Source organism: Nicotiana tabacum, chromosome 7 (assembly GCF_000715075.1).
Source record: "Nicotiana tabacum cultivar K326 chromosome 7, ASM71507v2, whole genome shotgun sequence".
NCBI classification, from domain to species: Eukaryota; Viridiplantae; Streptophyta; class Magnoliopsida; order Solanales; family Solanaceae; genus Nicotiana; species Nicotiana tabacum.
This window is the reverse complement of record NC_134086.1, coordinates 176,562,860-176,583,682: the sequence shown is the minus strand read 5'-3', so window position 1 is coordinate 176,583,682 and position 20,823 is coordinate 176,562,860. Positions and strand designations below refer to the sequence as shown.

Sequence of the window (20,823 nt, the reverse complement as noted above, 5' to 3'; positions counted from 1 at the left end):
CTTTGTGATTTTTACTACATAGTTAATATTTTTACTATTGGCTAGATATGCAGATAGCTTTCAGTTGCTTCATAGAATTAGTATATGATTATTATGCCAAGTGCTGGTGTTGACTAAGGTGTTTTTCTGTACAACTAGTTTGCTATAGCACTGCTGTGATTATGTTTCTTTGAACGGAGGGTTCTGTCTTTCGGAAACAGCCTCTCTACCTGCACAAGTTAGGGATAATATTTGCGTACACACTAGCCTTTCTAGATCTCACTTGTTGGATTACACTGGCTATGTTGTTGTTGTTGTTGGTTTGCTATAGCACGGTGGAACTTATAGCTTGTTTGACCAAACTTTTAAAATAGTTGTTTTTTTTAAAAGTGCTTTTCTCAAACACTTCAACTTTAAAAGAAAAGCGTTTTTTTGAAAAAAAAAAGTTTTTGGACTTGGAGAAATTTGGCTAGACAGGCTATTAATTTGAATTTTGAAATGAAGTCTGTACCGGATGGGGCTCAAGGATGCCAAAACTAGAGTATATATAGTACGAGCATTCACCCGTCACACTCTTTCCAACCTATATTTTATAAAGATTGCACTTTGTGCTTTAATATTTATATCTTACATTAGACATGATGCATATTTTGGGAAGTTATTCATTGCCCAATTCAAAAAATAAAATAAAATATACACCTTTCTCAGTAAGATATTAAATAAAGGCTTGTTAGTGGAAACTATAATGTGGGAGTTGGGACTGCCACAATGAGCTGTATGAATTCTGTCACACACCACTAGTTGGGTGGAATACTAAATAATGAGCTATACTCATAACAAATAATTATGACAATTTTTAATACTAATAATATACTGTAGTACAGATTGCTAAAAAAGTCTGAGTTGGAAAACCAGTGGCATTAATCTTATATTCATGATAATATCCATAAAAAATAAATAATTATAAAAGAAGCGCGTTTGTTATTACTAAACTTAAAACAATTATCAACGCCATAAATAGAAAGTTAAAAAAAGTAAAATATTATATATGTAGTAATTTTTTACCGAGGAAATATAATTTTTTTTGATCAATATGAATAAAACGAAATACTTAATTTTGGCATAAAAATAAAAATAGTCACTTTACTGTTGGCGCTAAATTCATTTTTATTTTGACATGATTGGAACTTGCAACACTTTTGATGTAGTTTTTGATCATATAATAAATATCCTAATAATATGTTCAATGTAGCCGCAAAAGTAGATTAAACTAAAATATACTGAGATAAATGAATGTGATAAATAGATTAGGGGCTGTTTCATGAATAGCGAAACCTGTGGGGCTGAGATAGTAGAAATAAAGAAAGCAATATAACAGGTCATTTTGGGCAGTATACCTTTTCTACGGGATACGTCACCGAGAAAGAAGTAGATAGAAAGAGGAAAAAGATTCGATAAAAAAGAAGATACCTTAGCCTTAAGAGAGAAGAAATCTGAGCTCCTGAATTGATTAATTCTCCATTGTACCTGAAATCACATTGCAAATTTCTTCATTAGCAATTAAAGGTCAGCCTTTTTCATTGGCAAAATAAAAATATGTCCATATTTTGGTTAAGTAGTTTTTTTTTTTTTTTTGGTTATTTGATCGATTTGATGTCGTTTGTGGTTCTTATGAAAATGTGAGCAAAAGTCGAGGAAGAAAATTTTGGAGAAAAGGTTGATTTTTTTTTTCGTGTGATTAATTGGCACTTCTTTGTTTAAGGGAGGATAATCTGATTAAAAACTAGCAAGTTTATGCTTTGAAGTTTGAGATTTGGGGAAAAAGCAGTTTTTTTCTTCAATTTTTCTGATTGTTTAACTGGTTTTGTACATGCCAATAATTTAACTGATGAATGGGGAAAAAATTTCTTGTCCAAGCTGTATACATAAATAAAAAGAAGAAGATTATTTCACACAAAACTATGATTGTCAGATTGTACTCGATCATATACACGTTATGATTGTTAATTTGGTAGAAGGTTGATGAACTTATTGGGATATAAGGATGGGTGCTCATGTTATACTCTATTTGTAGATAGAGATTTATCTTGAAGAGCCTGCAGAGAGATTGTGGCTACACTTTGACCTTTTGATTGTTTAAATTTACGTAAAGATGGAGCGCTCCCATTTCCCATGGCAAATAGATAATGTTGATAAAATCAATTCGTTGTGCTGCTGTGCTATGGTTTTCAATCACGCTTTGCAGATCGCTTCAAGTGCGGCAGGCTTTGATTAATTTCTTGAACTTGGATGCTTGGAGTTTGTTTGGTCATTATTGGTCATTAATTGCCGACTCAATAATTGTTCCAATATTATTCCTTTTTTTATATTTGGCTTACGCAGCCTCAGAAGACTCTAAAGGGAAAGGGGTGAGAGTGAGAGAGATACAGAGAGAGCTATGGGGAAGGGCCAATTTTCGATTCGCCGGAGGAAGAAAGCGATGGCGCCGCCGTTGCCGCCTCCGCCGGTGGTAAATGGGGCAGTTGTCAGCAATTCAATTGTGGCAACGGCAGGGACTAGTAAAGTGGTGAAGAAGAAGGTCGGTGGGGCGAGGCTGTGGATGAGATTCGATAAGCAGGGTCAATCGGAGTTGATAGAGTGGGATAAGAGCGCTATCATCAAACGTGCTGGAATTCCTGCTAGGGACTTGAGGATTCTTGGCCCAATCTTCTCTCACTCCTCTAGCATTCTTGGTAATATTAATTTCTTTTGCCCCTTTTAACTGCTTATAAATTTGTTCATGTGTTTCCAACTATAACAACAAATATCTGAACTTTTATGTTTAGCTTAACTGTAGGAAGCTTAAGCATTATGTTTAGCTTACATGTGTATCTCCTAGCATTTGCTTGTACCTAGTAGAATGCTTTAAAAAAAAAGAAATGTGATATTGGGTTTCGAGGAATTGAAAAGTTCCTTTCTTTTAACTTGCAGCAAGGGAGAAGGCCATGGTTGTCAATTTGGAGTTTATAAGAGCCATAATTACTGCTGAAGAGGTATTGTTGCTTGATCCTCTACGTCAAGAGGTTCTCCCATTTGTGGATCAACTGAGGCAACAACTTCCTCATAAAAGTCTTTCAAAGGTTGATGGTACTAGTGCTGAACAAGATAATGAAGGACAATTTCCAACTGCTGGAAACTGGTTATCTGTTCCAGAAGCTGTCGAAGGTCTGCAGGCTGAGCTCCCTTTTGAGTTTCAGGTGCTGGAGGTTGCCTTGGAGATTGTTTGTACATTCTTAGACTCTAGCGTGGCAGAGCTGGAGAGAGATGCTTACCCAGTTTTGGATGAACTGGCTATGAATGTTAGCACGAAGAATCTTGAGCAAGTGAGAAGTTTAAAAAGCAATCTTACTCGTTTACTTGCCAGAGTGCAGAAGGTATTCTTATATGTTTTTTTCCCTGTTGCTATTGAAACATGATAAAGGTCTTATCTTCTAGTAATTTCTGTTCATTTCTTGACATTATGGATATAGTTTCCCATTTTGTGTAACACCCTTATGCGCAAGTCAGATAATAAATAGATTTCAGTGCTGAGGTGTTCATGGTTAGCTGCTGGAAATTTGTTTGACCAGGAAGAGAACTTGTTACTTGTTGTCATCATCTAATGCAGACTTACTAGTAAAGTACTTCATATTCATTGTGTTATGGCTTATTGGGTGAACAACTATTGGTATCAGTTTGTACACCTTAAACACAAACCTCATTCAATTTTAATAGCCCTTGTTGCCCACTTTAAGTTAATCTTCCTGATGTCTCCTCTTAAGTATTGAGTTTATTTGTAGTGCAATCTGTCTGCCTTATGCTGGACCAAATTTTGCACATATACTCGGGAATGTGCTGGCTATTGAAATGGTATGATAGCCTGTACGAAACAATTTTTGGGGAGGAGAAATATAAGGAGCCTTTGCTACTGTAGCTCTCTTATTTCGTAAATTGGAGGGTTTAATATTCATGTGGGCTACATTGATGAACTCAATTGTAGTGTTCTCTTCCATGACACTTGTCTGTGCTCTGTTTATTCTGTGTTATGCTTACAGTGGTAAAGATTTTTTGATGATAGGTTAGAGATGAAATTGAACACCTTTTAGATGACAATGAAGACATGGCTCAGTTGTACTTGACAAGGAAATGGATTCAGAATTAGTAAACTGAGGCTCATTTGGGAACTATTGTTTCAAATAGCTTTATTCCTGTTGCACCGCATCTTCGTAGGCTTAATTCTGCCAGAAGCAGAAGTGGAAGTTTGGTGAGCAACCATTTTAATGAAAATGATGTGGAGGATCTGGAGATGTTGCTCGATGCCTACTTTATGCAGCTGGAAGGCACTCGTAACAAGATATTATCTGTAAGTATTTTGTTCTCTCCCCCCACCCCCACCCCCCCAAAAAAACCCAAAAAAATATGCTCGCATCCCTTGCATTTTTTTGCGTCTTTTTATGTTGGTAATGGCATAGACTTGTTGCTCCTCTTTCCTGTTGACAGTTACGATTATACTTTTAAACAAGTTACACATATAAGAGAAGAATTAAATAAGGTGTTCATACCTTTAAGGAACCTCAATTTTGCCCCATCAACTAGGATTTTTTTATGATATGAATCTTGATTTAAGTATCTTTATATTGAAAATGATGTCGTGTACCCTTAATTCCTCTTGATATTTGATAATGAAAAGGGGGGGGGGAAGCTTGTAGTCTCATGATTTCTTGGCTGTAAGACATGTCTTCCTCAATAGTCGATCTTTGCAGCATATTCTGGTAAAGCAGTAAGGTAAAGAAAGCTTTCCAGACTTGGGAAAGAAACTGAAGAATTAAAAGAATTGAAATAATAGTTGCATCTCTTTCTTAATTTGACATTGCAATACCTTGCTAATTCCAACTGCAAATATACAGCTCTCAGTTTAATCTACTGCCTCTGTTTTTCCCTCCTTTTCTTTTGTTAGGTTTCCTCTTGGGCCCCTATAATAGGCAGATGAGATAATGTGCAATGTCCTCTCTCTCTCGATCAATCCCCCCCTCTCCATTCATTTGGAATGAAAACCATGCGAGGGACTGAGTTATCAGGAACTTAGCATTCTCTAAAAGACCTAATATCATCTACCAATTTGTAATGATGAATACGTTGATGCACGATTTATTAACTCTCTCTTCTTAAGTAGTATAAGTACAATTTGTAAACTCTCTTCTTACTTTTTTGTTATTTTGGTCTGCATTTGAATCATGTCTGTGGTCTTCCTTCGTTTGTTCTGCATCCTTCAATCCCCTGTTATTGTATAATTTGCAGGTCCGTGAGTACATTGATGACACAGAAGATTACGTCAATATCCAACTTGACAATCAACGTAATGAACTTATTCAGCTGCAGTTGACACTGACAATTGCATCGTTTGCTATAGCTATGGAGACGCTGATAGCTGGGTGGTTTGGCATGAATATACCTTGTACCTTAAACCACACTGAGGGGGTATTTTGGCCTTTTGTAACAGGCATCACAATAGGTTGTATAATACTCTTCCTTCTTATCTTGGGATATGCAAGATGGAAGAAGTTGCTTGGGTCATGAATTCCTCTATTGTCAAGGTTTACAAGTTGTATTAATACAAGTCCGAAGCTTATTTTTGCTCTGTGTGAGCCATACATAATACCTTCACTCAATGTGCTCTTGTTATACTTGCCCTTTGCAAATAGAGTACTAGGCAGGGGACTGTAGACCGAGAGGAGTTAGTGCTGCATAATGTTAGGGGTAAGGGGGTTAAATGACCCCCCTCCCCCGGTATTTTTCTTGTAAGAAGGTACCCAATTTATTTTAGATATTTTCGCAATCAATGATACTATGCTTCTTATCCAGCGTATCGAACTCGTTCTCTTCCGCCTCTCTTTCTTATGATGGAATCAATTCTTACTTTCTTTTATCCCAGCGGGCTTTCTCTCTTCATCACCAATTAGATCAGCACCCTTATCCTTTCCGTTACTCAAACAAAGCCTCAGTTCTGATGTTGTGGTCCTTTGTGATTTTTACTACATAGTTAATATTTATACTATTGGCTAGATATGCAGAAAGCTTTCAGATGTTTAATAGAATTAGTATGTGATTATTATGCCAAGTACTGATGTTGACTAAGGTGTTGTTCTGTACAACTGGTTTGCTATAGCACTGCTGTGATTATGTTTCTTTGAACGGAGGGTTCTGTCTTTCAGAAACAGCCTCTCTACCTGCACAAGATAGGGATAATATTTGCGTATACACTACCCTTTCGGTGCCTATGGTATAATGAGATCTAAGGTATAAATTTATCTACTTAGGGCATACAATTTTAGAGGGTATTGCTTTAACATTTCATTCATATCAGCTTATTATTTACCAAATCATACTGAAAAGTGACATGTACTTAGACCGCCAAATATCTCACGTTGGATTCATGTTGTATTCAGTAGAATGTGAAGCCAGATCGTGTTGTATTCACTGCTCTTATCACAGCTTGTGGTCAATCAGGAGCAGTGGATCGTGCATTTGATGTCTTATCTGAGATGAAAGCAGAAGCACGACCAATAGAACCTGATCAGATTACTATTGGGGCTTTGATGAAGGCATGTGCAAATGCCGGTCAGGTATATGTGCATTCTGTTTTTGCTTAAAAATCTATATCTTGGTTGAATGGGACTGATGTTCCCACATTTCTGCTCTTCTATCATGATTAACCATGGACATATAAATTGGTTTAGGTTGATCGAGCTCTGGATGTTTACCGTATGATTGATAAATATGATATCAAGGGCACAGCAGAGGTTTACACAATTTCTGTAAATTGTTGTAGTCAAAATGGTAACTGGGATTTTGCGCGCAGCATTTACGATGACATGACTAGAAAAGGTGTTTATCCAGATGAGGTAGTAATTTTTAAACTGCTGTGTTTGCATGTCAGTAAACTATTTTACATTTTGATGACTTGAATCCAAAATATTGCTTCTCAACCTTGTTGCAGAAATCAGAGCTTGATGCATCCATCTTTACATCATTTTGTTAGCATTAAATCAAAACTATGCCACTGAGATTTTTTACCGTATATTTTAAAAAACTTAAGTTTTGTTTATTTGTGCAGATGTTATCAGTGCACTGGTAGATGTGGCAGGGCACGCTGGTAAGCTGGATGCTGCATTTGATGTTCTAGAAGAAGCCAGGACTAAAGGCATAAATGTGGGATCTATGTCATATAGCTCATTGATGGGAGCCTGTAGTAATGTATGAACATTCCTTTTTGTCTTTCTTCATATAGACAAATGTACTATCTCTAGTTTCTGCTCTCTCTCATCTGTGAAATGGATGTCTAGAACTTGTCTGTTTACGGTTATCTTCCTCTTCGATTGAGATCTCAATATCAATATTGTGGCTTAAATTGCATTTAAAGATGGAAATTGATATCAATGAGTACTGACTGCTCTTGGTCTCAAAATTGATGTGAATTTGATCCCAGTGTAGTTGGATATGCTGTAATAGGATGAGAATGTCATAAAGCTTACTTGTTCAAAATTATATGCAATAATGACATCTTTTTTTCCGTATCTTGTGGTTAATGAAGCTTCCGCATGGAAAAATGTAGTTTTTCATGGAACAATGTGAGAAGTTTTGAGAAACATACATTATGCAAATGCGACACTGCCTTCTGTTTTTTCATATATCGTGATCAAGTAGCTTATGTACCAATTGTGTGGGATTTAGTTGCTTAACCGTAAGACATGTTGACTCCTAAATCTCCAAAGAATTTGTCTTATTCACTGTGTGCTACCTTCTTTTATGACCGTGAACAGTAGTAATATTTATGCCACTTTTGTAGTTTATTGTGTTTTATAGATGCTTCTAAGAAGTGATCATCAGACACGTCATGAAGGGAGAGATATAGAGGGAGGGATGTCTTACTGGTCTCTATTCTACCAAGCAAGCCCCTGAAGTAGTCAACCTATGTTCTATCTGTATTTCTTTTGCCAATCCTGAAGTAGCTTTTAGGAGAATTTAAAACAGTGAAAAGCATCAAGGAGAAACATCTTGTCATGGGGAAGACACCGTAGACAGGGAAATAGTTGGAAGAGATCCATAGTTAACCAATGCACTAATAAACTCTAGTTCCCTTTACTATATTTCCAAGAATAGCAGAAGAAACAATACGTCAAGTGAAATCAGTATCAGGTTGAGGTTAAGAATTCCTTGGAAGATCATATATATAAACAAGCTGGAATGTATATCATGTTATGTTCCACTTGTCTGTCTAAAATAAAGAATCAGAGGCTCTATTGGTCTTAATGTTTCTTTCAAAATCTTGTGACTTGGTTTAAAACACTTCTCAAATCCATCTGCAGGCAAAGAACTGGCAGAAGGCACTAGAATTGTATGAGGATGTTAAAGGCGTCAAGTTAAAACCAACCGTTTCAATGATGAATGCATTGGTAACTGCATTATGTAAGTCACATTTCTCTTAAAAACTTTTTCTCAGCGTAAGAGCATTTCACTGATGCTTGTTTTGGCTATAAATATCTACACGCTAGTGTTTTTCTTTCTCCTGATCAGTTTTTATTTTTATAAGGTTCATAATTCAATACCTATAAGTGGTCTCAGTCCATTGCTAGAGCTAACTTGGATGTTTCTTTCATGATTCAGAATCTAGCTTCAAAAGTTGCTTTATAACCTTTCCAGATCATCATCTTATTTTTTGCTATGACACCTAATATGTTTATAACGGAGGACGACCTTACTCTGTAGATGTCTGTATATGCTGGTTCCCAGTTCTTGTGTATTTCCTTAATTTCCTCAATGAGATGTTTTGTAATTGGTGATGCCGATCAATATCAGAAGGCTCTGGAAATTTTTTCTGAAATGAAGAGAGTGGACCTATGCCCTAACACCATTACATACTCCACTCTGTTAGTGGCAAGTGAATAGTAATAGCTTGATTCCTTTACATTGAGGTTTATGTATAATGACCACTATCTCCTGTCAATATATCAGTTTTGGTATATCTGAGTTTTATCATTTATTTCTCTTATCTCATGACAGAAAGGATGACTTGGATATTGGCCTCATGCTTCTTTCTCATGCTAAAAAGGATGGCGTTTCCCCAAACCTTGTTATGTGCAGATGTCTTCTTGGTAAGAATTATAAGCTTGTCAATTGATCGCATAAGCTTTGTATCTTGACTTGATGTATGGTGCTACAACATCCTTACCAAGAGGGATTGGCTGCTTTTCTTTTATTTGGATATGTTCATAGTGGTGGAAAGACTAAACAAATGATGTATGTTTTAGGCCCATCTGACAAATTAACAAGTTGAAATTTGATCCTTCCATCAATGGGATCAGGCATCTATATTATGGTGTACAGGGAACAAAGTTTTGAGAGATTTTGGTTCCCGGGCACCTACTGATACTTATGTGACAATTATGGCTACGTCCATCTTATATGGGGGAAACACAAGGATAAGCCTACCTTATTGCTAGAAGGGCCTTATAGCTTATAAGCCTGCTCGTCGGTTGATTTTGCTGCTGGAGCATTTATATCTAATTGACCCCTTCTAGCAATTCTTAGACCAAATGAAGGTCATAAAAGATGATACCTCTGTGCATAGAAGAGTTTCTAAGCCAATGATGGATTTTCTGTTCACGTCCTTTTTATCCGGTGGCCACGAATGGACGAGCCTATGACCTAACCTCCAAGCCCTTAGATAAGCCTTCTATTCAGTGGATGCTGCTCCAGGAGCATTATGGCTCCAAATAACGATCTCCTGGAAAATTAGAATTAATGAAGGTGCTAGGAGATGCTGGAATTAGCAGTGAGCAGGGAAGTGAATCTCATGTGGAGATACTAATCTCCCTAACCAGTCTAGGATAAGTTGGATTCCTTTGGTCTGTTGTTACTCCACTAAATCCATTCTTTGACACCGACTTGGTGTTTTTATCAAATGAATTTCTGACGTGCGACAAAAGAATGGAAGTGCCTTCTCTTGGCCCAGTCTTTGCTAAGTTTATAATTTATTGTGCCGCCGTAACACTTGGCATCACCCATGGAGGAAAGGCCTTTGCTAGTCACACCATTAGCTGTAGGTACTTTCTTCAAAACTGAATGGTGCTTAGTGTGGAATTTTGTGCATATCACCATGGTGCCAATGTAAAGAATGTTTTTAGGATATCATCTAAGTTTCTACTAGAGTGGCATGCTTAGTGAAGCCAGTATGAGTAACCATGCCCCTCACCTGGTCATTGTAAAGAAGAGGCTCACAACCTTCTGCAGTTTTTGTTTTTTCTTGTCCTTCATAACAAGAATGTTCACTAGTCCTGCCATTATTTTTCACTTGTACTGTAGCAATGGAATCTATTTGTTGTGTCATTTGTTTTGGACATCACAATTATTTGATGATGTGGACTTTTCTTGTAGCTATGTGCTTAAGAAGATTCCAGAAAGCTTGTACACTTGGTGAGCCTGTCTTGTCTTATAACTCTGGTCGCCTGCAGCTTGACAGTAAATGGTATGCTTCTATTTAATCTGGTATTGATTCTGACATGTCTAATAAAAAGGGAAAGCAGAGGGAAAATTATATTCTGTTACAGTGATGATGATGTTTAAGATCAACATCTCCATCTAAAATGCCTCTAGTGATACTGTAACACCTTTCTTTATTGTTATTGTTATTTTAGTTTTATCAGATACTGAATTCTGAAAGCTTTGAAATGTTTAGGCCCAATTTCGTGGTGTATTAAGATGGACGTAAAATTATCTTTTAGTGAATGCCCTCAATTTCTTTGTAAAAGTAGTTTATATGAGATGCCATGTTGAACATACTGTTGCAATCATGTAATGAGATAGACTGGTTCTCATTTCGATTCTGTTAGCATATTTCAGGGAATTTGGCACGCAGTAAGAAATTGTCTTAAGAATATTCTTTTCCTGAGTGGATAAGGGGACTGGACTGCTTGTGCTTAGTGCAAACATAAAAGATGTCACTAATGTTATTAGCACGCTGGCTTTGGAAAAGACTTTGTTAGTGGTCACTATTTCCTAGCACATTTGTGGCTGAATTATTTGAGATCTCAAATGTTTAGGCTGGTGGATTTATCATCACATCTTTCATGTCTCTCTTTCCTATTTTTCCGACTATATGCCATTGAATCAGAAAAGATATCCGTCCCTTAAGTGGCTAAACAGCTCTTTCTGAGGCCAGGAAGAAAAAAAATTCTTTTTTTCCTCATGAAATTCTTAATTGGTCTGCAGGACATCGTTGGCCTTAATGATCTACAGGGAAACAATTGCAGCTGGTGTGGTACCCACAATGGATGAGCTATCACTAGTTCTGGGTTGCCTACAGCTTCCTCGGGATGCATCACTGAAAGAAAGACTTATTGAGAATTTAGGATTAACTGTTGAAACATCAAAGGGCTCAAACCTGTGCTCTTTGATTGATGGATTTGGTGAATATGATCCCCATGCCTTTTCATTGCTTGAGGTCCGTGGTCTATCTTAGTTGTCTTTTATCATGTATGCAACTGTATCTTGTTGGTTATTGTGGTGGATCATCTCGCACAATATTCTTGTTTCTTAGGAGGCAGCTTCACTTGGGACCATCCCTTTGACTTCTTTAAAGGGAAATCCTGTTGCTGTGGATGCGAGGAATTTGCACATTCATACAGCTCAGGTAAGCTTGTGTAAAATGTTATCCACATGAAAATGCTCTAAGCTTGACGAGCTTAATTAGTTTTTAGCATCATTGGTAGTTACTAATAATTGTAAGTTTGTCCTTTTGGCTGCAAAGATCTCTTTTTCTCCTTTTTTTCTCTCTCCCCCCTTTTGCAGGATTCCTTATAGTTTTTTAGACTTAAGAAGTTAAAAGTTACTTTTCATGTATCTTTCTGTATTCTAATCTTATGCATTATATGGGTTCCCCATCCATTTTCTAGACAATTTTGCTTATACTTGTTTGGTGGTTTTCTTTTCTTATACTTTTTTCTTAAAATTAACCAGGTATATCTTTTGACTGTCCTAAAGGGTCTCAAGCATCGTCTGGCTGCAGGTAAATAATATTTTGATACATACAAATATTCTTTTAAGTGATGGAGTTTTGAAATGCCATGCATGTATATTAGTGGATTAAAATTCACTTCAAAATTTTCCTTCAGTGATAGCTTGTTTCTATTTGCTGTGCATATTGAGATATACTGGAAATATCTTCATTACTAGAATAACTTGATTTATATTTAACATGGGAAATCATGCAGGTGCAAAAATACCAAACATATCCATTCTACTCCCTGTAGAGCAGTCACATATTCAGACACCCACTGGCGAGAAAACAATTAAGATTGCTGGAAGGTAACCAGAAGAAATTTCCATTTTGCATGTTCATGTAACGCTTCTTTTCTTAAATAAAGTTAATATCAGAACATGGAAAGGACAAATGTAGGACTCGGAGAATTATGTTAATTTGGTAGCACAACAAGTCCTGCATTTTTGGTAGTGCCTACAACTTTTAGTAACATTTTCATGCCTCACATGCACTATGAAAGAAACCAAAATATCACTAGCTGGAGAAAAAAAAGAAAGCCGAGGTACCATTTGGAAAAGTGAAACATTTCATACCAAGTTAGCTTAATAGCGTTCATCCTTCTTGTGCTCCAGTACGTATTTTGTCTTCTTTTTTCCGGGAAGGCTTCGATACAGCATTGTAGGAGCTGCACGAATGACTTACTCCCAACATTACATTTCACTTAATCTAATACATTATTTGGTTGGTGGCGTAAAAAACAATCATTTCATAACTTACAATGTTTGGGTTGGCAGTATTATATATCGTCAACATATAGTTATTCGAGAATTTATGTAGTTAATTTATGCAATATGAAATGTGAAATAGGAATACATGTGTATTAGCAATACCAGGATCAAACTATTTAAAATAAAAATACTCTTAAAGTAAGTAATAATTCCTTCATTATTGGTGACAACAAAATTTCATTATTAATCATCATATAAACAATCTCCGCGGAAGAACTAGTATGTGCGCCAAACTACCAAATGACGCCTTTAAAGCATTAGCAAAAACCATTATACCTCAGATTGAAACAAAACCTCAATTATAGCTAAGAAATCATGCTTGTATCCATCAGCGTGGAAATGATTTGGAGGAATGATCTTTGTATAAAAGTAGAAAGCAAAACAAGCAAGCCCAGGCCCAACCCAAAATATCCAATGCCCATTCCAGAGATGGCCTCCTCTTACAATTGCAGCTCCAAAACACCTAGCTGGATTCATTCCAGCTCCAGCATATCCCTTTTTAGCAGTGACTGTAGTTGAAATAAAGACAAGAAGGCCCGCTAAAAGCCCAACAATGGACATAACAGTAATAAGCCCAAGTTTCTTGGACTGGCGATGATCATAGGCCATCCAAAGTGACCCAAAAAGTAGAGCAAATGTGCATACAAACTCGAGCCAAAATGCTTGGGCTATCTCCAAGCCCACAGTGACTGGCCCATTGGTCCCTGGTGTAATTACCTGAAAGAAGAATTAACCGAAATAATCATCCACCCAACCGCTTAAACTAAAAATAGTAGGCGAATGCATAATATTGGGGCGGATCTAGAGCACAAGTTACTAACTTTTGCATAGACCCTGTATTTGTATTAAAAAATTCATTAAAAGCTAAGAATATTTAGCTTGGAACCCAGTTCGTTGGTCCAGATTAACTTGAGATTGTTATAGAAATCCATAAGCTTAAAATTCTGGATCCGCCTCTGTATAATATATGTATAATTCATATATAATATGTATAATCAGTGTATAATCTTTGTATATCGGGCTAGAAAAATATATAGTGAAACCAACCAGCTATTTGTGTAAAGATCGCTTACCGTAATGGTACAACCACCAAGAGAGAATCTCTGTTCAATGGTACTACTCACCACAGCTTTGAGGGCCAATGCACCTAAAATAGCACCAAAACATTGTGCCGAAATGTAAATTATGGCTCGTGACATTGATATTAGTCCAACAAGAGCAGAGGAAAAGGAAATGACAGGGCTAATGTGGCCTCCAGACACAGGAAATACGGCAAGGATTAGAATGGTGAGTGTAATTGCTATGAGAATTGACATTATCAAATTTGGCATTTTGACATCACTTTCGAGTGTGGAAATTACTATGGTATCCAACATAAACACTAGAACCGCACTGCCTAAAAGCTCTCCAACTGACGCTCGCCAAACCTATATACACAAGTCAACAACATGTTACTTAAAAGTCAACTAAACATAATTGTTTATAATGAATGTGAATTGATAACCTAAAAATATGGCGAGTAACTTGTTATAATAAGTAAAATTACATTGGTAATGTAAAAGTTATTTGTACATAACTAAAATTCACCACAATATTTAAGGAGATATACATAGGCAGAGATACTCATACAACTATCGAATTTTTTTAAGTATCCCATATGTTTCATTTTATATGACATTATTTTTTTTCTAGTCTGTTCCGTAAAAGAATATTTTATGATACATTTTTATATTTAACGTTATTAATTTTGAATTTTTTATTTTACCTGTAATAATATACTTTTATAGCCATATAAATATCATGGCATGTTAATACCATAAATTGTAAATGTACTTTTGGTATGTGTCGAGTTTTTTCTTAAACACTGTACTTTATCAACACTGTCGTATAAAATGAAACAGATGTAGATTGAAATTAATATACTGACATCCAAAGAGAAGAAATCAGGCAAGCCCAGTCTTTCAGCCATTGTGAGAGAAGTATACCTCTTCTTTTCGTCATCTAAGCTGTAAATTAAAAATAAAAGAAGCCAAACAACATACATGTTAAGAATAAATATAAACTATATCAAAACCAAGAAAATACTTGTTGAAGCATATAGAGTGGTGAATGAAGAGAAAATAAAAACACTTGCTTTTGTGTAGAAGTGATTGGTTGAATTTTGTTACTACTTCCAAAGGAAATACTCTGGCTTTCTTCATCACCCAAAACATTTCCATTACTGGCATCCATAACTGAGAGAAAAATTCGCCTAAGGCTTTTAATGCCTTTCTCGTGAAAAACTGTACTATAGCCTCTTATATTAACTACGTCTTATTTTTATTTCTTTTTAAGTATATGCTTAATTTAAGTTTTTTAATGTGTATATCGAGCTGGTGATTTTTAGCATTTTTATTCATTGTTAGTGTCAAAATACAACTTAGTCTAAGATCCTTTTTCACGCATATACTCTAAATAAAGGATAATGCTTTTCGTTTAACAATGAATAAAATCCAATCTACAAAGAAATATATAAAGGGAAAAAGCAAACAGTATGGGGGTTTTTGGTACGAAGGAACACATTTTCCGAAAAATATTTTTCATTTTTTTCATGTTTGGTTGGTCTAAATGTTTTGGAAAATATTTTTCTCATCAACTCATTTTCCTCCAATTGGAGGAAATGTTTTCCCTTTCAAGAGAAGGAAAAATATTTTCCAAAACTCTTTCTCAACCTTTCCCACCCTATTCTCCATCCCCACCTACCCCTACTAACCCACCCCACACCCCACCCCCACAACCCACCTCCACCCACCCAACCCCACCCCAACCCTCATCCCCACCCCGCCCCACCATTACCCTAAATAAAAATATTATTAATAGTATTGTCTTTTCATGTTATAGATATATTTTTTTTTCATTTCAACAAATGATTTTTTTTTTCATGATATAAAAAAATATATGTTTTCATTTTAACCAAAAAAAATACTTTCTTTCATATAGAAAAAGTATTTTTTTTTCATTTAAACAAAAAAAGTATTTTCTTTTCATGATGTAAATTTTTTTTTTCATTTCAACAAAATGAGTATTTTTTTTTTCATAATGTAGAAAAAGTATTTTCTTTTATTTCAATAAAATGAGTACTTTATTTTTATGTTGTAGAAAGAGTACTTTCTTTTTCAACAAAAAAAAAGACTATTTTCTTTTTCGTTATGGAGCACAAATTTCAATGTTATTTTTGCGTAAAAAACTAAAGTAGCAATTTAGTTCCTTTGGTGTGAATTTTTAGAGACTTGGGGGAAAGGGGGAGGAGGGAGGGTGAGGAGAGTAGCATAGAAATTTCTTTTCCTAAAAAATATTTTCTACTCTCTAACCAAACACTTGAATATATTTTCCGGAAAATATTTCCCACTCACCAACCAAACAAGGGAAAATAAGTAATAAAACCACTCATATTCCATGAAAATATTTTCTAGGAAAATATATTTTTCGTGGAAAATATTTTCCTTCACACCAAACACATCCTAAATATCCTTAATTTGTCATGTTTATAAATTCCGATTTGACACAACTTTAAAAGTCCACCTTGTAGATAATTCAATCTAGCATAAATTTGTTGATACTCATAGTTGCTCTAGCCTAGGCCCTAGGGTGTATCGCCTCTGATTGAACAAAAAATTGTTTAATTAAACACATTGTACTTTTAAAATTATGAGTTCAGAGTTTGAATGTCTATATAGCTGTCTGTTTATAGCTTGTCGATAGTTCTAACAGGTCACTGGGACATGCTATGGATTATTCTACATAGGATTGGAACTCTTTTGTTAATGTTAGTAATAGTTTTTATGAAGAGTTGCTTCATAATTATGTGAAATGCAATTTGATATTCGTGTTAAGACAATAATGCTTCATCTATATATATATATAAAATGCGTTGAAAATGTCAAACAAATCGTGTTGTATACTTTGTGAGTCAAAAATCACCAAATTTTGTAGTGCTATGCTAAAGTTAGCTTCTAACTAATCAACTATACAAGACGGATCTTTTACTTTTGCTTTGATATACAAAATTGTGAGACCTAAAAGGGAAAAATGATCTCAACTATGTTCTTAAATCCTAAAATTGAGAAGTGAGGCCAATGAAGATGTCCTCTGAGCAGGGAATTGTGACACCACCCATTGGATGATTAAAGCCAAATTCTTCCTCAGCTTGACTTAGCAAATCTTGAAATGAAGGCCGATTCAAGTATGATATAGGTATCACAAATCTCTTCCTCTGCTTCTCCCCAACATAAACAACAAAATGGTCCTTTGGAATATGATCTGTTGAGGATTTCTTGATTATACGAGGAACACGGATAGCCATGATTTTTTATTTAAGACGAGCAAACGATGAAGAGAAGAAATACCAAAATTCTGAAAGCTTTGAGTAGATTTCTAGTTTTGTGGAGAGCTATGGTGGTGTGTAACTTCTCAAAACATGTTTATATAAGCAAATGACTACGTCATAAAAAAATCATGATTTTGTGGTGAAGAGTCATTTGGGTTGGGCACCAGTGAAATACAATGACATATGAATTACCACATGGTCATGTCTTCCAACTAATTGACATAATTAATTGCCTTAGCTCATATAAGTTCAAGAACAATAGGTCCTACATTTTCCCTCATATATGGAACAAAGGATTTCTCAGAATCAAATTCATAAAGAATGTATGGTCCCTTATGATGATTTGTGTCTGGAGCACTATCCACTAGGACTATAACATACCCCAAATGCAAACTGTGTCCACTTATATACTCATAACAACTACTATAAGAGAAAACAATTTAATTATATCTCAAATTTCTGTGGTGAAGAGGCATTTGTTGCATAGTTGATATCAATAGCAGATGAAGTATCACATGGTTTTGCTGTCCAACTCATTGTCAAGGATTTATGATTTAAGGCCATTGTGATTGAAGATCAACAGGCCCCACTGTTTTTCATGAAAAGATAGAAAACACAGGAAAATTGAGAGTTTGAATTCTACAGCACTACAGTTAGAAATAAAATTTACTGCAATATCTGACAACTTGTTTGGTCCCTCAGGCCAAGTCATTGTGTAGGATCAATTTTATAAATTAGAATTACTCAAGTTATCTCAGCAGGTTATGGGAAATGTTTCCATATAGAAGAGAATAGAAGGCTATTTACACGTCCTTGAGTCTATTTCCATTAAATTATGAGTCATAACCTTGTTATTGCCAGAAATTTGTGTTGAGTACTCAAGAAAAGTACACTATCATGTCTTATTATGGGTAATTAACTTATATTCGTTTTTGATCAACAGTGTAAATGTTTAGGATCTTGGATCAAATAAGATCAAAGAAAACCGATCAACGAGCTAGCTCGATAAGGTCATTGGACACAAAAGCAGTGGTAGCTTTTATCACATCTTCAAAATAGCTTTTCTATTGAATTCAGTTGCATTTAGAAAACCAAAAAACTTAAGAAAGACTTTTTCAATTGCAATGAATTATATAATCAATATATGATATTGAAGGGAACCATAGAAGTAAAACATTGCATCGCTTCAATTTCTTTTGAAGTAGAAAAATGTCTCCTTAATCAAGAGACAAAGGTATTACATCCCCATTCAATATGGAGCTAATTTCATTAGTCTACCTAGTCAAGAGAGTGGTAAATCTCCTCATTCTAATATCAAATTACTGTTTCTTCTAACTGTACACTCTGGAGATCCTACTTTACAAAACTGAGTAGCAAAATCTTGTGACTGGTTGATTTTCCTTCTCACTTCCTCAAGCGAGATGTAAGATTAATGAACGAGTCCTCAGTGCAAGGAATTGTCACACCACCCATTGGATGGTCAAAGCCGAATTCTTCTTCAGCTTGATTAAGCAAGTCTTGAAATACAGGTTCACTCAAGAATGATATAGGGATTACAAATCTCTTCTTCTGCTTCTCCCCGACATACAATTTACCAGATCTGCGTGCTTTCATGATCACAAGAGTACCATGAGAAACTTTCAGGACTCCACCTTCACCTGTGTACTTGCACCCAAAAGATTCTAGAGTGCCCAAAGAGATGAGATTTTTCTTCAAGTCAGGAACACGTCTAACATCGGTGAGAGTTATCACCACACCATCATGCATTTTGATTCGGACTGTACCTTTACCAATAACATTGCAGGCAACATTGTTGCCCATCAAGACAACTCCACCTTCAACAGATTCATATGTGGTAAACAAATCCCGATTGGGACACATATGATAAGAACAACCCGAATCTAAAATCCACTCATTGTTAGATTTAAAACTATTATTAGTTGCTAAAAAAATAGTTCCCTCAGTCTCATCAGCAGCTACACTTGCTTCGGCAGTGTCAGTAATTTTATGCTCATTTTTCTTTTCTGTATGCTTTTCTTTGTTTTTCAATTTAAAGCATTCAGAAATAATGTGACCTTTCTTATGACAGTATTTGCACATGATATTTCTGTATCTGGATTTTGACCTTGATTTAGGTCTCTCACTACTTGAATCTTTCTTATTGGATCTACCTCTTACAAACAAGCCTTCCCCTTGGTTCCCACTAGTTTCCCCAGTAATATCTCTATCTATTTGTTCTTTTGATTTCAAAATAGATTTGATATCTTTATAAGAGATATTTTCCTTTCCATAAAGCATAGTATCTCTTATATGTTTAAACGACTGGGGTAAGGAAACAAGCAATAACACAGCTTGATCCTCATCTTTGATTTCAGTATCTATGTTACTCAAATCCATAAGAAGAGAATCGAAAGTATCGAGATGTGTAAGTATAGAGGTACCTTCAGCCATACGAAAAGTGTAGAGTTTTTGCTTTAGATAAAGCCTGTTTTCTACTGTCCTTTTCATATACAGGGTTTTCAGTTTTTCCCATATGCCTTTGGCTGAGCTTTTTGCAGCAACTTCACGCAAAACCTCATTTGAGAGATTTAAAATTATACCTGCTTTTGCCTTTTTGTCAATGATGACAAACGCCTCGTCCGTCATTTTTTCCGGCTTCTTCTCCTTTCCTTGTAGTGCCAAATCTAAGCCATCCTGAATTAGGATAGCTTCCATCTTCAATTGCCACATTCCGAAGTTTGCACTTCGGTCAAATTTCTCAACATAAGTCTTTGTTAGAGTCATTTTGGCTATTTAAACTAACCCGGATAGATCCGGCTCTGATACCAATTTGTTAGGATCGGGAACCCGGGTAGTGCGGAATTTAGCCAAACAACGTTATAATGACAATAACAAAGACAACACAAGTTGATAATGACGGTAATTAAAGCAGATAAAGGGGGCACAAATTTAACGTGGTTCGGTCAAGGAGACCTACGTCGACAAGCGGAAAGAAGCAATTTCACTATACCAACAAGAGTACAAAAGAGAGTACAAAATTAGAGTAAATACTCTAATTAGTCCCAAATACCCCAAGAGAATAATCTCACAAGATCACTCCAAAGAAAGGGTTCACACAAGTGTTTCCCAACACTCACTCTCTTACAACATACTCTATAATGAAAAAGAAGACAAAAGCTGGTAGAAATACTTCTACTTTTGCATCTGAAGGTGTGTTTGAAATGAGAGAGATGACCCTCCTTTTATAGGACCCAAACTTGGGCTCTAAGAACTAATAAAAGGAAAAAGGAAATTGATCAACCAATCTCTACCACACAATGATACTTTGGCTCCAAGTAAAAATATTGCCAGCCAACTCTTCTTCCAAATAGGCTTATGCCTATATAAAATGGACCCCACTAGCCCAAAAGATTGGCCATATTACAATTCATTTGAGCACATTGTTAACTAGTGGTTTACAAATATTGTAGAAAAGCAAAGCTCTTTCGCTTTCCTAACTTCACATTTTAATAGGAAGCCGTTGAGAACGCGTGGTAGTGTTTGTCACATTATTTATTATTTGACTAACACAGCAAAGGGGCTAATTGTGGTCAGGTTTAGGCTATTTAGAGATCATCTGATTCTGGTCCCTAATT

The 20,823-nt window shown here is 35.7% G+C and overlaps 2 protein-coding genes and 1 pseudogene across 2 annotated transcripts; 2 read left to right on the top strand and 1 right to left on the bottom strand.

The window, feature by feature from the left end:
- Nucleotides 1-1,363: 1,363 nt before the first annotated feature.
- Nucleotides 1,364-5,858, top strand: LOC107771710 (magnesium transporter MRS2-4). The gene is given in 5 exon segments (XM_075218189.1): nucleotides 1,364-1,545; nucleotides 2,054-2,711; nucleotides 2,950-3,392; nucleotides 4,076-4,360; nucleotides 5,296-5,858. Coding segments are annotated over 4 exon segments (1,302 nt in total). The 5' UTR covers nucleotides 1,364-1,545; nucleotides 2,054-2,416; the 3' UTR covers nucleotides 5,575-5,858.
- Nucleotides 5,859-6,267: 409 nt separating this feature from the next.
- On the top strand, nucleotides 6,268-12,511 carry LOC107771712 (pentatricopeptide repeat-containing protein MRL1, chloroplastic-like; annotated as a pseudogene).
- A 148-nt stretch (nucleotides 12,512-12,659) lies between these two features.
- On the bottom strand, nucleotides 12,660-15,054 carry LOC107818177 (uncharacterized). The gene is made up of 4 exons (XM_016644124.2): nucleotides 14,951-15,054; nucleotides 14,750-14,828; nucleotides 13,896-14,249; nucleotides 12,660-13,539 (listed from the first exon to the last, which is right to left on the bottom strand). Exons 1-4 carry the CDS (start codon nucleotides 15,052-15,054, stop codon nucleotides 13,093-13,095), a joined length of 984 nt encoding a protein of 327 aa, XP_016499610.1. The 3' UTR covers nucleotides 12,660-13,092.
- Between the last annotated feature and the right edge of the window lie 5,769 nt (nucleotides 15,055-20,823).

Excerpts from the sequence above, each read along its gene's own strand:
- LOC107818177 (XM_016644124.2), bottom strand. The coding sequence starts at position 15,054 with ATGGATGCCAGTAATGGAAATGTTTTGGGTGATGAAGAAAGCCAGAGT. Across the intron at positions 14,250-14,749 it reads CTGATTTCTTCTCTTTGGAT|GTTTGGCGAGCGTCAGTTGG; the intron begins GTCAGTATATTA and ends TTGTGTATATAG. Across the intron at positions 13,540-13,895 it reads TTGGTGGTTGTACCATTACG|GTAATTACACCAGGGACCAA; the intron begins GTAAGCGATCTT and ends TTCTTCTTTCAG.